Raw genomic sequence first — 18792 nt, forward strand, 5'->3', positions numbered from 1 at the left:
GTCCGCTGACCCCTGTCTCGTGTGCGTTTCGCAGGAGAAGACGAGCGCCCTCAGCCTGAGCAACGTGGCTGGGGTCTTCTACATTCTGGTCGGAGGACTCGGTTTGGCCATGCTGGTGGCCTTGATTGAGTTCTGTTACAAGTCCAGAGCCGAGGCGAAACGAATGAAGGTGGCAAAGAATGCACAGAATATTAACCCAACTTCCTCGCAGAATTCACAGAATTTTGCAACTTATAAGGAAGGTTACAACGTATATGGGATCGAAAGTGTAAAAATTTAGGGGGTAGGGAACGAGGTTTTCATAAATTCCCCCCAAATGCACGCTTTTTGGCTCCATCCGTTCCATCCTTCAGTGTTAGTGAATGAAGAGGTTGGCCAAAGGATCGTATGTACTGGTGATTTATGATTTAATGAGAGAGAGAGAGATATCCCCCTTTTTTAAAGCTTAAAACTGTGTTCGTCCATTTAAGTTTCCTTGCTGTTTGAAACCATTTTCATGTATGACTGTTGATGGCCATGCTTGTTAATACCTCTGTCCTAGTAACACATTTCAACAATAATGCTTGCAATGACCATGCATAAGCCTTTACATGATCATTTGAATCTTGCATTGTTACCCATGGGCATCATATTTAGTTCTCATCTACATTCTCATGTTTTGAACATTTCTAATCTTTTAAGCTTACAGATGTGGAGACACTCTAACCTAACGTGTTGCTTCCTTGTGTGTGAATGGATCCCTGTGTGTGTGTGAATGTGTTAATGTTTGCTTGTGTCTGTGGGTACATTTCACTTTGTGTGTTTAGATGACCTTTGGGGACGCCATGAGGAATAAAGCGCGACTTTCCGTCACTGGGAGTACTGGGGAGAATGGTCGGGTGATGACTCCAGAGTTTCCTAAAGCTGTCCACGCTGTCCCTTACGTGAGACCTGACATGGGACTGAACGTCAGCCTGACAGATCTGTCCTGATCAATGAGAAACTTCTGAGTGCCTTATAATGGTTTCAATAGAGCGATTTTTTTCCCTTCCCTTCCTCCTTCTGTTCCGGCGCTTTTTCTGTCTCTGTCTGGTGAAAAAGGAAAGGTAGGAGATGGAGGCTTCATTTTGTCTCCCACAAAGACTTGTATTGTTGCTCTCTGTCTCCATTTCTCACCGTATAAAACACCTCCCTCCTCTCTGGGTGGAATTACATCTCGGAATATAAAAGGGAGGCTCCTTTTTTCTAAACTGATGACACCACGCTTTCCTATCTATCTGTCTGGACTGGACGGAGACGGAAACGAGGGCTTGATTGACGGCACCGGCTGCTTCTGGGAGTCAAGAGTTTTAGTCATCTTAACTGTGTTTGTGTGTGGGTGTGTGTGTGTGTGCGTGTGTGTGCGTGTGTGTGAGAAGAGTGTTCGGGGTGTGTGCGTCGGGGAAGATGTCGTCAAAAACACGCTGTTTCTGTAGCCACCACCACCAAACAGGATTTTCAAGCACACTTGATATCATCTGCATTAAGATGTGAAATTGTCCTTTTTTTCTAAGAAAATCTAACAAAAACGTTTATTGAAAAAAAAAGATTTTTATGTATTTTCACAAAATAGCTTTTAAATAAACTTGCTTACATACTGGTTGGATATAAACATCTTAATGTGTGAAGAAAGAAAAAATACTTAACAGCTTCTAGTTCCATATTTTTAAAGCCAAATACATATGGGGGTGAGATGTTGAAATCATGTAATTAATTCCTATTCTAAACTTTCCTGTATATTTTATTCTTTAACATTTGGTGTTGATACGAAATATACGTCAATGCTTGACATTTGGAATCAATCCTTCTATGTTTTTCTTGTTAGAGTTGGTGCAGCGATTTTGCTTTCTACTTTTGTCTCTTTGTTTGCTTCAGTGCTTTTGTTGTTTGTATTTTTTCTGACAAGGACCAGGGTTGTTCTACTTTCAAGAGGAAATTAATCTGTTTACACACCATGAATGCAACACACACACAAAAAAAACAACACAAAAAATAGTATGGTATGGTATTATTGCATCACATTTTGAAGTGACATCAAAAAGAGGCATCGACATCCACATGGTTTTCGTGGTGGTTTAAAATGCCAAATAAGTACGAGTGCCAAATTCTAGTGCCAGTAGATATGAATATAGTCTTAATATAATCAGTCACTGTCATCTCAGTGAATGTAAATGATACATTCTGTAACTTTTGTAACTTGATGTACAGTTGGTGGCAATGACAGTGCTAATACAATAGCCTTTTCGCTTTGTTTTCCAGTCTCCATGTATTTTGCATTGATCTGACAATGAAGTAGCACCAGTTGCATGTTGTTGCCGCAAATACGACATAAGTTTATTTCATTCCTGCCAAACATGCGTTTTCATTTTAATGTTGAAGTTGTGAGGTTAACTGTTTGAAATTGGAAATACAATGTTATACATACAGTATATACAGTATATACATATATACATATATTTTATATAAAAAGTTTAAATATGAAAAATTATAGCCCCTTTTCATTATAGCGTCAAAGCTGATCTGCTTCCATTAAATCTGGATACTTATTCAGACAATACAGTATTAATACTTTTTGTTTAGTTTGATCTTTTTTTTTTTTTTAGTTATGCAGTCATAATTTTATTGCAAAATTTATACAGATGAGCACTTCTAATTATAGGATACGTTTTATTTTTCTGAAATTGACCTATGAAGAGTACTCCACTGCAACACAAAGGGAGGCAAACTGTATTATTATTATTATCACTGTTGTTTTTGTAATCAACAATAGAAACATATACCGTAGTTGCTTATCAATTTCATTGCATATTCAGGCTATTCTCACTGACATTTTGTATATGGAATGTGTGCTAACTTGTTTATTTTTTGGGACTCTTTCTAAATAAAAGTGGCTGATCTCTTGTTATCTCTCAGTGTGTGTCATTTATTTCAGATGAGCTGCTGCTAAAGAGAACATGCGATGCGATATTTGCAGTTAACCCTGGCAATTAAACAACTTAGGTAGACAAATGAGACGAAACATGATTAATTAACTTATGCAAATTCAACTAAAAGTTGGTTCTGGCTGCCTTTCAGATGATCAGGAGCCATGAGTGCCAGAGTGTTAGAAGCAGAAGATGATGAGCAGAATCAATCCATTGTCGTCTATTCTGTCTGAAAACAAAGCTAAAGATGACTATTTTTAAATGGAACACAACTTTCTTTTAAAGTTGTATCAATGAATTAAGTTGCTGACTGTCTGTAGTTTAAAATAATTAAAATAGAGCATTATTTAGGTGATGTAAAGTGGTGTAGTTGAATGTCCTCCACATGCCCATGGGCCAACCAAGGTGTTCGTTCTTTTCCCTGATTGGACCCCTCCTCAGGATGGTGTGTTCATGCACTGACTGCTTGATTGTTAAATGCCCTGCACACCCACATGTGTTTTCAGTTGCTCCGGCCTATCAGACCTCTGCTCAGGCTGAGAAGCTGTGCTTACATGATGGCACCAAACTTAAAGCAGTCGGTCAAACCACAAAGTGACATTCACTCGTCCATGCAAAGTAGCTTGGTGATATGGTGACTACAGTCAGGAGGAGATAACTGATAACTCACTTGTCAACGGTGATTCATTTCGCCTTGTTGAGGAAATCCTATGATTGCAGCAATTGCATCGGAGTGAATTTATTTCCCAACAATTCCACATCCTGGTTTGGCCAGGCCTGAATAAGAATGATAAAGGTTTAAGATACAACAAATGAACATCAGGGAGATCAACCAATCAATCAAGTCCAGTTTATACACAAAGTCCTTGGAAACAGAAATTAAGACATTAGTTCTAGTGGACCATTGATGCCCTTTGGCATTTTGTGATTTTGGACTGTCCCAAACTAAAGTTATCAATCAACTATGAAATGGAAGACAACTGTCCACTAAAAGCCCATTTACAACTTTGAAATTCTGACTGTATAGGAAATTTTGGACCAAAATGAGGTCAAGTGTCAGCGCTATGGCCAAAGCCTGCTTTGGTACATGGTCGAACATGCTGCTGTGGGTTAGCTGCACCAGCTTCACACTGAGCACGTCTAATCAGCCAGATAAATGAAAACACCTGTGCACATGGAATTTGAGCAGAGGTTTGTAGAATGCCATTTAAGCGTAGATGCTTAAACTAATCAGTATGAATCAGTATGAATATCATTACATCACAAACAATTCTTTAAATTTATATGCACTTGCTTATGGCATTTCAGTAAATGTAAAGGTCATCCTATTCTATTAAAGGATAATCTGATCATTTACTGTCTGCAGCCCTCGTGACATTTGAAGCATTCAAACTGTATTACATTAAAGACACAAGGACATAAACAAGAAATTCAGATGTACCTCTTCAGAACTTTCTCTTTGTAAATACAGGATTTTGTCCACCATGGTAGCTCTAAGCTTTTGTGAAGTGCTACAATCCATGGAGGAGAATAAATCTCAGAGTTCTGAGTTTAAAGCTGCTGAGTGATGACGTCCGCCCTCCTTCTGCAGAGTGCTAATGAAGGTCACACGTCTCCATGAAGATGGTCGACTTCCCTCTGCTCCATAAAGATAATCCCTCTTTTTTCCCATCTAGGCCATATGTTCCTCTCCAGTTCTTTGTGTTCATTTTCCTTCACACCTTTAAGTTAATTAAATCATATTATAGTCATGTTTGGACACACTCGCTCATTGTAGGAGGTGGACTGGATGCAGGTCACTCAATAGCAAAGATTAAAGAGTTCATCAGATGTTCTTTAAACAGCAAACAAAAAGCAACCTTCTGTATTTCTGATTGTGTTTTTTAGGGTAAAAGGTGGATAATAAGATGAGTGACTGTGCAAAACACCTGAATTCAAAAAGAATGGCATGATAAGATTTTACCAAATATTCTTTTGGTGGCCTGGAGGCCAGTCCACATATACACAGTCTGTGGTTAGGGTTATGCAAAGTCCACATCACCTGTGTTCATCATATTTCATAATATGTGAATATAAAAAGAGAAACAATATGTACAAAAATTAAAGAGAAATTAACTTTGGGACTTATTTCCAAATGAGGAAAAAAGCCATAAAATGATGGGCTTGAAAATGAAACCATCTCATAAGTTCATGTTAAATGAGAAAAGCAGGTAAAGTCTTGGAATTTGGGAGATAATATACGTGTGTGAGAGTTACTGCGGCTCTACATCTTAAAGGTGTTGAAGGATTCAGCCGTCCTATTGTCCCTCCTCTTCATCCTGGGCTGCTTTAACTGTGGAACGACTTAGAAGCAAATTTCCACTGTTCAACAGAAAGACATACTCACAAAAAACTTACAAAACAAAATTGTTATCCTTTTCAAATACTGCCTGGTGAGTACAAATATAAATATCTTTTTTTAGATTTTTTTTTTTTCAGTTTTATATACCTTCCTTGTATCCACACTGAATAATTTACTAATTCCTTTTCTATTTAAATGCCAGACCGTACTGCTGCTTGACTTTCAACCAAAATAAAGAGATTTGAATAACCTTAATCAGTTTTCCTTAGAGGCCACCTTTGTGTATTTTTAGCCTTCTCTTTAAGACCAATGAATTCTTAAAGGTTAGGACTGTCTCATGGCTACCTTGCAAACATTTTGCTCCTTTATGGTAGCTGCAGCCGGAGGGTTCTTGCCATTTACTGCTTTTGAGGTTTGGGGAGTCATACTATCAGCACTAATGTAAGTAGTTCTTCAAATATTATGAATATTTATGTTGTTGATGTCCAACTTTAAAAAGTCAACCAACCTTTGATGCACCTTTGTTTTTCCATCTATGTGGAAATGACTTATTGAAGTTACATTCCCCAGGAGTGATGCCATTATCCCGCCAATCAGTCTCACCACCTTTGTGTAATCAAGTGTGCTTATGGGCCATTAGTTCAGCCAATCACAGCACAGAGGGATGGTTAACCAAAATGAATCTTCACCCATGTGAGCAATCAGACTGTGAGGCGCCATCTCTGTCTCTCTCTCGTCCTCAAGCATTTCACATCGCTGGTCGTCGATGGATATTCTGATTCGTCCCTGGGCTGAAGCTAATGATGACAGAAGGTACACAGGGAATGGCCTGAATCTGCCACCTCATATAGGAGACATCAATAGCACAGCCAGGGCAATGTTTCATCTTCAGGTTTTATTAACGAAGGCCTGACTGCTTGCCTTGGCCTCATTAAAATGCATCAATGGCACAGAAATGCTCACACAGCAATGATGGTGCAGATTTAGATTTGAGAGCTTTTTGCGACCAGAAGTGGCTACAAATTTCATGAACTCATTGTCATAGAGTTAAAGCATTGAAGCCTGCTTTCAGCCAGTCTTTTCAGCAAACTGAAAGAATTTTTCCATCCGTAGCCTCCATTCTAAGATAGCTGTGAAACATAAATTGAACAGAATGTGATAACTTGCAGAACCTTTTTAATGTAATATACTGGACTGAACACAGCACAAAGACAATGCATTTAACGTTCCATCTCATCAACTTCACTGATTTCTTTGTAAATGTATGCTTATTCTGAATTTGATGCAGCAAAACAAGTTGGGACAGGAGCAACAGCAGACTGGGAAAATTGTGGAATGCTCCAAAAAACCTCCCACAGGTAAGCAGGTTAAAGGACCTGCCTAAGATTTACAGGGGTTTGTTGGCAGTTTATGACAAACCAAACGCTGCCTCGAGAAAGTGTTTTTCACAAGTTTCATGAACACTGTTGGTTCTCTGACAAGCTTGGCAATGTGCGAACTCACTATGACTAGATGCCACTAATTCTTCACACTGGTCCTTTAATTGGTAGCAGGTGATAGTATCATGATTTAGTATGCAAGGGGCATCTTCCAAAGGCTCAGCCATTCATAAGCAAGGATGCAGCGAGGTTCACCACTTTGTGAACACGTGATTGTGGAAATCGGGACAGTTTTTTTGAAACAAGAATCAATTATAAGCACTTAATTAGCCATCATTTATTCTCTTTTTGATCCATTTTATCTCTCCTTTTATCCAGTGACATCTTAGCAGTCAATCCCCCAGCTAAACCTAATGAAGGCGACACCTCACGTAAATGTCACCAGAATGCAATCAAGTTGACAATTTATGTCAAATTAATATTGACTAGTTTACCCATTTCAGAAGCCAGTGGAACATGGAACATATTATGGAAATGACAGGTCTCGAAAAGTATTCAATTTAAAAGCGTCTGTACCTGAAATGACGATAGCTCTGCCAGGTTTACTGTCTGAAGGGATGAAGGGCAGAGGACGACAGTGTCCAGTCCTCTCACACTAAGTAGCACCTGAGCTAGTAAGACAGCAATGCTAATACAGGATCACATTCACTTACATCACAATGACTCAGATAGCCGTGGACAGGGATTTGTTTGTGTGTAACAAACCCCAACAGCAAAAATATGTATAGTACAACAAAGCAAGATTAGAGCATTTAATGCCAAATGTTTGACTGCCTGATTTGATAATTAGCTCACACTTAACTGTCTAATCTAATTAATTACAAACCGGTTTCACCTTAGGGATCAATATAATCCATTTTATCTCATAAGGAGAGGCCTGGAGACGTGAAATTATTCCATTTGTCTCAAATTAAGATCTTGTCAGATTAAGATGTTTACACTGTATTTCTATTCTCATGGTATTAAATAGTGACCCATGGTCTTTGAACCAGGATGGAGCAGGTGCATTATACTGATGCTTTAGCAGTTTCAAAGTGTGTACTGATCTACCTTAAAGACAGTTCACAATTATTATGTTTCATGCAGCAGATTTACAAAGATTATCAAGTCTGGTTGAGAAAACGATAATTGATTGGCCCGTAGAGTTCATTAACGTCTTCACTAATGTCTTCGCCTGCTAGCCAATCAATTATCTTGTTGTCAGGAAGAGTATGCACACTAATTAGTGTTGTGACAAGAAAAAGGATGATACCGCAGTCATGTATCCAATCAATAATGAAATACAGAAAGAAAATCTGGCAACTAATAATGATAATAACGAAGAAGAGGAAGCATTTACAAACTGATCTAAAATGAAAAAAGACAAAAAATGCAAAAGAGTTATAAATGCAATACATTTTACTTACACTGCTGAATGAATTATCCTCCACAAATAACACGAACATGCAGCAGAAGGCCATCGCTTTGTCTGTTTGACATCAAAATGATATTATTTATGCAGAATAACATGCATATTTAATCTAGAGCGATAGAAAAGTGAATGTGACGATTGGCTGCAAAGTACAATAACAACTGTTTCTGGAACAAGGTGCACCTCAATGTCTCCTTTTCCAGATGTTTTTATGATGATAAGACTATTTTTGTGGTTGGTGGTTACAATTCCTTGTGATCTTCCAGAAGCTAGATGCCCCTGATGAACATCATAAACCACAGCCATGTTTATCCACTTTGTCTTAAAGTGCTTTTAAAGTGAGAGGTAAAGAGATAATGTTATGAGCCGGGGTACACCTCTTAAAATCAGTGACATTTCCCATGCAGATGTGACATTTTCAATTAATTTCTGCTCATATTATGCACAGCCAACAGGACGGTTCATTAGCGTTGGCTCCTTTCATTTGTCTATTGCTGTAGTGGGGGAAAGGCAACTCTTTTGTAGGCAGTTTAATCACCACAGCGAGTGATTAGAAAACCCGACCAAAGCATCTCAGCGCTGCCATACAGAGCGAAGAAGAGCAACATATTTCTGAAGCAGCCAAGGTGGTGGGTGGTGTTATATGCTGTAAAACAGTTATCCTCTGGCTGGGTTGTCATGGCAACAGTGTTAGCTGGGTTTCTCATGTTCCAGTACAGCGTGTCACCCCTGTAGCTGCACGTTGGCGTGCACGATGGGGGGGGGTGGGGCTGCTCTTCCATGCATACCACCATTTTAAGTCACCCATGAGAATAAAACAAACAGCTGTTGTGTTTTTATCTGCAGAGGGAGCAAGTAATCATGTGTGACTCTGGAGGGAGCGACAGCGAGAGGGGCTTCAAAATGAACCGAGAGCCTCTCTCCTGAACGAGGTCGAATACATTTCCATGGTAACAGACCATCGCGAGCTGTTGTTCTGTTGTTTTCCATCGCTTCGAGCACGTCGAAGGTGTGCGAGCAGCTTTGAGGTGACATTTCTTCTGCAAATGTCACAGTTGCAACTCAGCAGACGCAGCAGCTGCGTTTAATAGCGGTGACATTCAAAATAAAGTGAGCTGAAGATTTGCACCTTCGTCACATTTGTTTAATTTATGAGTTTCCTCTGTGGTGTGTCAGGTTAAGTACTGCATGTGCTGCAATCAATCAGATGTCTGTGTGTGATCAAAGATCCGTCTTCATTTCCATTTACCTTGACTGAGACTGATTTGGTTCAGTTCAAGCCACCAACACAAGCAACAAAAGAGCAGTCAGAAACAGACAATTCTGTCTCATCTCTCGGTTTATTGGTGGACATTGTTTCCCTCTCCCCTTCAATATTTCGCATTGTTTACACTCGCTTGCCAATGCTGGCTGAGCAATAAACTAATGGTCTGTCTCATAACATTGTGGGATATGTGATGATGTATAGAGGGAGGCCCTCTTCTGATGCTGCTGTGAGCGCTCCAGAAAATGGATCATACAGACACATACAGTTCAGTTTAGAGATGGACTGGATGGACTGTTTCTTTACATTTTACCCAACAAATGAAACAACCTTGTATGAATCAATAAATTAAAGGATTTTCTTTATTACTGTGTTGTGCATACAACTCTGACCAGCCAACATCAGCTTACAAGATGCTACAAATCCATATAAGTTGGATCCAGACCGCTGCGCATAGATTTTCAATCAATACTGCAAACCGGATTTTTGTGTAAAACAGAATGCAATCATTTGCAAATGAACTGTGTTTACTGACAACGGCTTTCCGAAGTGGTCCTGTGGCCATGTTGCAATATCCTTTATACAATCATGTGTTCACAAAGTGGCGAACCTCAAACATTCATTGTATTTTCCTTGAACTGTTTTCAATTGAGTATATGGCAAAAAAGATTCTGTTTTATTCATGTTTTACACAGCGTCCTAACTTTATGCACAAAAACACATTCAAATAAGCTTTACAAAGCTTTACAATATATTGCATGAAACACAACACATGAAAATTTAACAACAGTTCCAGTTTTTCATCATCTGTACTGTACACCAGAATATTTCAGCTTCTGGTCTTCTCAGGCGTTTTCATGGAAAACTGATAGTCATCAACAAATCATCAAAGAGTGTGCAGCACAAAAGCAAATGAGACTCACTATCTCCCAAATCACACAACCTGTCTCACACAATCTGTTTTGCTCTCAGAAGAAAGGATACTATCTCAACTGAGCAGCTTAAGATCTGTGGCTTTTGGATGATTGAGATGGTACATTAGATGTTTTAATATTTGTAACACTCATATATGGACATGTCCTTTTTGTTTTATATGATATTTTCAAATAATTTTGACAGATATGAAAATATGCAATCTCAGGGCTATACTGTAGCATTAATTCTGCTCTATTTCCTCACATTAGAGGCTGAATTTTTGAAACAATTGATTCTTCATGTATATCTATACCGCGTAACTTTGTATGAGCATTTATTTCACAGTCCGTGAGGTATAAGGTTGCCATTTGTAAGAGAATTTTTAAATATTCACAACAGAAAAACAGGTGCAGCAATCATCAAATACTCCGCTAGTCAAAGCAGAGTCATAATTCAGCAAAATGCCACCATGAGTTGATGCATGATAAATGATATATGAAGGAAGCTTCAAAATAATGATGACTGTGAAAGGAAATCGGTAAACAACATTGCAGCTCATCTGAGGAAGGACAAATTATGCAGCAGCTGTTTGGGGAGTGTCACAGTGAGTTGCCATCTGTGCGAAAAAAGAAAAAAAAAAGTCTTGAGCTGTAAAAGTCGGTCCCTCGCTATTTCCAGTCCACCTTCATTCAGAAACACTGATTTCTACTGGTAATGACCTGCAATTTGGGCTGTTCATTTCTTACAGATTGTTGTAGCTGGATCTGAAATGTTTATATCTGCCACTGATACTGCCATCATATCAAGGTTTCTCCTAAAAAAAGACATAACTTCAGTTAGAAATCACATAGTCGCCAGTGATCTGAGGCATTAGCCTTGGAAATGGGACTGGTTTGGTTTCCAAAGGAAGGATCCGCTCTCAGACAGACGCCATCTGCCTCCAAATGTCTCGCTTGCCGATGGAACTGGCATTGTCAGTGGTGTCAGGGGAAATGGACCTCTCGTCTGCGAAGATGGATCTTCCATGTCCACTGAAGACCACCAAGATTAAATCTTTCATTGGACTGGCTTGCCCTGATTTATGTAGCCTATGTAGATTGCAATGCTATTCACATGGGCAAACTGCCTTTAAGCTATGCATGAGTAAAGGCTCATGCTGCTGCTGCTGCTGCTGATGGGCAGTGAGTGTGTGTGCATGTGTGACAATGAGGGTGAAGGATTGGGTGCATGTTTATGTGTGTGTTTGCTTTAGTTCTTCTATCATTGTGAGGACCGTTTTGAGTTTTAGACCTTAAGAGTGAGGACGTTTCAGGAAAGCAAAGGCACTTTGGCCATTACTCGCTGCTTCAAGAGGCTGTTTCTAGGTCAACTGGTTTCAGGGTTATGGCTGCGATTAGGTTTATAGTAGGTTTAAGGTCAGTGCTTGGCTTGGTGGTTGAGGTTATAGTCCTGGCTTTCTCACAAAAGTGAAATTCATAGAGGGTCAGCATGGTCAAGATGGTTTGATCAAAAGCATAAACTCACAAGTCAAATTTCACCAATATTACTGCAACACTTTGCCATCGAAGCTGCTGGTGTGACCAAGGCTTTTTGGGCAATGCAGCATGTCAGTGACAGTCGCTGTGTTTAGTCATTTCTCTCCTGAGGTCCAGAAATACAGTTCATTCATTCAAATACTTCATATATTGTTGAGGTATTGTTATTCTGTTTTTCATACTTGCATGAGCTGTAAGGGAAATTCTCCTTGTTGCTTGTTGAGACTTGCTAATTCTCTGAAGAATTATAGACTCGGTGTGATGAATCAGGTCTCTTTAATACATGCAGCATGGAGGGAAGACTCATGCAGAGTGTTCTCTGCAGATCTCCACAATGTCTTGGCTTTTATACTTTTCAACAAAAGGACAGATGGTTATCACACACACCTGGTAATCATAAACCTTCCTTCAAAGACAACGACCATTTGGGGGAGTTCACTCATCCGTTTCTTTAGGGTTTGTACTATACCATAAACTCCTCAGGTACAGTGAATTGTACCTTTACCTTCCCCCTCTAACCAGTGTCCCCCACTGAATGTCCTTTGATGTTCTTTCTCCCCTCAGTGACAAAGGGCCATAAAGAGTTTTACAATTCATACTGTAGACTGATTCCCAGGATTAGTAAGTCATCTAATTCCTACAGAGCCCAGGTGGAAGTGTGTGGTGGTCCCAGGAGAGCTATTGGCATATGGACGCGTTTGGCTGTAACAACCAAGGTAGAACAGAAGGCCACACTTGGCAGGGGAGGTGAGGGTGGATTGACACTATTTCCATGGATGGACAGCCAGTTATACAGTGTCCTCACCAGGATTTCATCTCTGTTTTCACCCTAATAAACACCTCCTCAGAGGGAGGCCCATTGATTTTCCTTCAAGGGAATCAAATGCATTCAGGGAGGAAGCCTACATGCAACCCTGAAATAATTTCAGAGAACATACCAACAGTTTGATGCTCTGCGATGAGGTGGTTTGATACAACTCCTATCTAATTTTGCTCTGCTAAACTGCTCGAGTATAAATTGTGTATAAATTGCATTAACAGTGGCTCAATAAATCAGAATCCAAAACGAAAACACAGTTGAATCAGCCTTTATTCAATAATGTTATAACCCAAGCAACACTACATTAAATATGCACAATAGTCATGATCATTATGAGTCATTCTTACCTGGTAATCTGGACATAGCCAGTCTGAGAGGCCTACTTGGTGTTAATGTATTTACAAGGAATATGCATTGTTGATTGTTGTTGCGTTTCAGTTCACATCAGCCTCACCGCCTTTCAATGGGAATATTTGATGTGGGATGGTAGTGCACTAACTGCTAACTTACTTAATGGTTCTCATAAGTAATGCAGGAATTGATTGAATTTGCATTTACTGTGATCACTAGATTGCTCATTCATGGAGGGACTGTTGCAGAAAATTATGTATTGAGCTCAGAAATATTGTTGCACTCCTTTAATTATAGCAACCAGTCCAGCAGAGACAAAAAACATGGTGTCACAAATAAGTCATGAACCAACAGGTGGCAGTAAAATCACTCAAAATGGAAATAAAGACAAACTGAGCCGTTGGATACAGATCCGGCTATTAAATCACAGATACTTCCTCAGCTCCGGCCGACACTGTCCAGCCCTAAAGATGCAGCTGGGCAAAAGAAAGGAGATACAAACAACATAAATTAAATGACCGGGGATGACTCCTCAAAGCCCTGTAGACTAAAAACTCATAAATTGCTTGTCATAAGATAAAAAACAGCCCCTCCTGTACAGCCCCTCCAGCAACATACTGGTACTAAGCAGCTGGAGTTCCCAAATGTATAAACGAATCATATACCCAGGGGCACTCAGCAGGACATCTGTGGAGCATGGTGCCTTTCAGAATTGGGCAAGTTGGGGGCAAAGTGAGACACTATTATGAAAGAAAATGGAAGTTGAGATGACACATTTCTCAGCGGTCTCAGTACACACCTTCTTTTGCACATTGTCTGTGTTCAGTCATTTAACTGCAACTACCAACAAACTGTATGTATCTTTTCTCCACATTTAGTTGTAGTCAGTTGCAATGTTTTATTGTCTTTGTCATCACCAAATTCAACTATTGGCCCGGGGAACCACTTCTTCTCACCTGTCAGCATGAACTTTAGTGAGAGGGGAGTAATGCAGGTGGATACTCATGTTATATACCCCTGACACCATGGGAAGTGAGAAGGACATGCTTTCTGGGTGGGTGGAAAATACCCATAGGTGGGGACAGACGGGAACAGGATGTGGCCTGCACTGTTCAGCAGGATGTGTGCCACCGGTGAGGGTCACAGCACAGCACCATGTTTCTTGGCTGGGGCTGCATTCACACATTTCCTAGTTTAGTTGGCAATGAGCAGTTCCTGCTGATGCCAAGGACTGCCCCATCCTTTCCTGTTAACAGTAGCCAAAGATTATGCCTTCTTTCCAGTACCAAGATGAGAAAGGACACCAGAAGCAGTAGCAATCGATTAATCTCCTCTCTTAATCTGAAATACTAACAAAGAACAAAAATGCTCTGAATGGAACATCTTTCCTGAGCCAGAGGATGGTGATTCCCAACCGAACATGCTGAAAATCAACTTTCTTTATAAGGTTGCAATCTTGCAAAAGTTATTTATCTGCTCATGCATTGAACAAGGGAACAGCTGAGGCTGCTGGGAGCTCTGTCAGTCAGATTTTTGGCCTCATCAGTATTTGGGAAGCCAGGGGGAATATCCTGCTAAAGTATTTTAATGTTTCCTCTGTCCAAGGGGGGATAAGAGTAAGCACAAACATATGTAGGTGTGACCTACAAGTTTTTTGGTGACCGGCAGTTGTAGCATAATCCTGGCACAGTGTGGCAGAGCGGCTGAATACATTATTAATGGCTGGTCTGTGATCCTGTTCAGCATGATCAGTGCCGAGTAATGTGAGGCAAAACCCAGCTGTGTTATCCAAGCTGGAGCAAGCCTTGATCAGTGTGTAGTCAGATTACATCATTCGGATGTGTCTGTGAGGCTGAAGAAAAGTAGTGGGAGTTATCATCATGGTAGTCATGAATCTCTTTGCTGATCTGAATCCCAATGAGTTAAGATAAAATAATCCTTTATTGATCCCTCAGAGGGCAGCAGCACAAAGGCAGAAACAGGTAACAATTAAGATGAATAGGCAAACAAATAATTAATAAGAATATAATATAATAAAGGGGAATAGAATAAAATTTGAACTATGCAAGAGCAATTGAACTAAACCACACTCAGATTGAACAATACACATACAGTAGCCAGTTGTATTAGTGCAATACAAAGTAACATAGTGATTCAGAGGCACACGTAGTTTTGTCAGTCTTTTCCTCAGCCAAGCATTTCAAATGCTTCAGTATTTACAAAAGCAACTGAACGCATCACCTTTCACACGGTCGCTGAATCTGGCTGCCTTCAGTTCAGTAGTGCAGCCGTCTGCTTTTACTGTCTTTTAATGGGCTTTAACAAAATGAAATGCAGTCAGTCACAGCTGAACTGGTATCAGTGCTCTCAGTCACCAGTGAGGCGAGCTCCTCTGCCAAATGCTGATTTGTTCCCCAAAAGTGGCTCTTGCAGACTAGACATGTAACCTTTTGACCACAGGATGGTCTCACACACTGCTTGGCCGCCTGTTACCCAACATAACTTCCATCTGTGTCCCATGAAAGCTCTGTGTTGACAGATCTCCACTGCCCATCACACTAAGTACAGGAGCATTCCCTATCTGCATGAAGGCAGCGCTCGTGCATACAGGCCTGCAAAGCAAGAAACAGTTTCCTATGCAGAATTTATCTTTTATGAGTTCATTTTACAAGCACAGCAAACTTTTTGGGTGTGTGGTCACTTTGAATGAGTCCACATTTTGGGAGACTTTTTGGCATCAGTTTTCAGATGCTTTTGGTCTGAGGAACAGTTGAAGGCTGCTTTCACAACTGGCTCGTTTGGACTGCTCAACGCAATGACAGTAAAGTTGAATCTAATCATCTAGAGTAACTCAGGTTGTCACGTGGACTCTGGCATTGCCTTGTGCTGCTGTAAAGTTTATGAAAGTGGATGTAATTTCTGTGTGAATCCAAAATCTACACTGCCTTTTAATGCATCTGCTAAACTGAAGCGACCTCTATGGGCAGTCTACATGATTATGCAAGATCATTTGGTAACCATGGTGACACATATCAGCAACTGAGTGCAGGGATTTGATCACAGCGGAAAGTGAAAAGGGGTTAAGAAAGTGTGTCATGCTTATGTCATATTCTGTGTATTTTTCCAGTTTCTGGTATCACAACAGTACAAGACGCCTGTTTTTCATTCTTTTTCTACCTGTCTGTTGTTAATCATGACATATGAGGCCCAGCTGATGACTCAATTAATAAGACTCATACTCTCTTGATAATTCTTTACACTGATAATTTTTTATATTGGCATTTCTGCTTTGTTATTTATAGATGGTGACACCTGCAGTCAGGGTTCTTGACAGTGCAAATAATGAATTGTTTATGAATTGTGTTTTGAAATGAGTTTTAATTCCTCATTATTATAAGAAAAGTGTAACCAGCTGTCAAATTATTTCACATTTTTCACATGACGCCATCTCCAGTCCGTGCAGATAATACTGAAATACCTGAGCTCTGGTCCTTAGGGCTCAACTTTGAAGCCTCCCAGTGACAGACATACAAATACCCATGTTGCATATTCAAGGTAGTCCAGAAGGCAAAACAGCCCCACCTTGTGTGAAGCCTGGCACTCAGTAGATTTCCGTTTGCCAGTGATGTCCCCCTCACACACCACCCTCTTGAAATCTACAAACACACACATGCACCCGGATCCCCAGAGGGTGATGGATCTCAGCCGCTATGCTCCTCTGTCAGGCCATAATAAGGCTTCCCATGCCTGCAGCCTTCGTCTATTTGGCCCCTGATCTATCAAGACCATGCCAAGGTGTCAGAACCTATTAAACAGCAGACCCAGGGGCCACTCCCATCAATGTTATGTTTACGCTCATTGCTCCAGATAAACTTGATCCATCTAGCTTTCAAAGACAACGCTGAAAACACACGTATATACCCTGCACAGAGCTGTCCCTTGTTTGAGTTTCATCCCATTGATTATTGAGACATAAACATATCGATGCCATGCTACATGGGAACAGAGCATGTTTAGATGCTTCAGACAGAAACACAGAGAGTGAGATGTGCTTATGTGAGAGAGAAATGCAGTTGTTTGGTGATACAGAGAAGCCGAGATACAGATCGACATCAAACACTTCAACCCAATACCACAACCACAGATTTGAAGCCGCCGCTGTCTGTGCAGACTCACAGAGCTGCACTGTGGAGGTGGACAGATTGTGACGACAGGTGCTCCTCAGCAGTTTTCTGTCTCTAAATGGAAACCTACGCCAACCCCCACCCACCGCTTTATTCCTGATCTAGCCCAGCACTTCCATTTATCTCAGCATTAGTCTTCTCTCTGCTCTCTATACTGTGCCACCAACAAAACAATAAACCAACAAACAACATGCAGTGATTAAGTTATATTTCTTCACAATACATCTGCTCAAAAGAGGGATTATTATGTCTGCATCTTGGTGTTTGGAGGTCAGGCTTAAGAGTCCACTGATTTTGCTTTTCGAGTTGAATTGCTCCTCTGTAGTTTTTCTAATCTTATTTTTAATTTTTAAGTTTCTCTATCTACCTGCACTTATTCTGTCCTTGTGTTGCTGTAACACCAAGAGTGTCCCTTCTGGGGCATCAATAAAGGATTACCTTATCTTAATGCAGGATGTGATTTAAAGTTGATAGCACCACAGCAACACTAGACATTATCAGGCTGTGTTGTGCTCAATTATGTACCCCAAAGGGCTGTATATACATTCTCTCATTTCCTTTGTGATGCACAGCGACACTAGAATTGTCTCACTAATTACTGCTGAGCAGCAATAAGAAGTTTTGCAGTGGAAAATCTTTGCCAGATCACAATATATCAGGATCAGAAACGAAGATACTTGCAGCCCAATCTAACAACAGTTCTTGTGGCATCTCGTTTGCCGCTGTGTCCCTTAAGTGTAGTTAGTTCGAGTTTTGAGGAAGAGAATGTGAGCTCCAGACTAGCCTATGGTGTCTGCATGATGCCCAAGAGGCCAACTGTAGCACTGCAACAAAAAAAATCCCCTGCAGCCTTAAAAAGCATACTCCCCATAGATGTGTAAAACTGCTGACAGTACAGACAGTACAACTACTCTTTGTACTACTCTTTGTTGTATGAATTTTTTATGTCATGAACGTTTAAAACATTTTACCACAGCCTATAAGGGTTATTTTTGTGCACACAAGGTCATCCCAATGTAAAGTCTAGGGCTTGTGGAACCATGCATGCAGGGCCAATGAAAGAGACAATAATGTGATCCATACAGCCAATGGCCAACTCACACTAACCAAGAAACATTTTTTTAAGTTATTAATGGTGACCATCAGCTAATCCACAACAAACGCATCTATTCCCCAACAAATACCTCCCATCAAACGTATCCACAGTGGTACAGAGTGACCACCGGCTAACCAAGTAAACACCACCAACACAGCAAATAACGATGAGTGCCTGGCATCTAACCTTTTAATGATGATGAATGCCAGCTAAGACACCAACTACAATGAATTAATTATCAGAAACTGACCTACTATCAACCATAATAACTCATTCTCAAAAACAACTTCATATCGAATGAATATCTTTCTATGATTATCCTGAATATGAATTCCAGCTCCAACAACCCTGTGGGAAAGGTAAGACAATACCATCTTCTGCATCATTGAATTTTTTTGTTTTCCTTCCATCTGCCATAGATCCCTTGCAGTCCTTGCAATCACCTCTGCAATTATGTGGTTGAATGAGCAAAAATTGCCCACGGTATTTAGGAA

At 40.3% G+C, this 18792-nt stretch overlaps 1 protein-coding gene across 7 annotated transcripts in view; it reads left to right on the forward strand.

Moving 5' to 3' along the window:
- The window catches only part of gria2b (glutamate receptor, ionotropic, AMPA 2b), a 48552-nt gene extending 45629 nt beyond the window's left edge, over nt 1-2923 (forward strand). For 2 of the 7 annotated variants that reach the window (XR_011602184.1, XM_070962859.1), the window contains 2 exons: nt 35-283; nt 807-1986. Coding sequence is in view for 5 of the 7 variants with exons in the window: in XM_070962859.1 (XP_070818960.1) it covers nt 35-280 (246 nt within the window). In the remaining 2 variants the exon portion in view is untranslated. Of the gene's footprint in view, nt 1-34; nt 424-806 lie in introns of those variants that run through there. The other 5 variants (XM_070962855.1, XM_070962856.1, XR_011602183.1 and 2 more) reach the window with 4 other exon arrangements.
- The last annotated feature ends 15869 nt before the right edge of the window (nt 2924-18792 follow it).

The sequence above is a fragment of the Chaetodon trifascialis genome, chromosome 5 (genome assembly GCF_039877785.1).
Source record: "Chaetodon trifascialis isolate fChaTrf1 chromosome 5, fChaTrf1.hap1, whole genome shotgun sequence".
In the NCBI taxonomy this organism is placed as follows: domain Eukaryota; kingdom Metazoa; phylum Chordata; class Actinopteri; order Chaetodontiformes; family Chaetodontidae; genus Chaetodon; species Chaetodon trifascialis.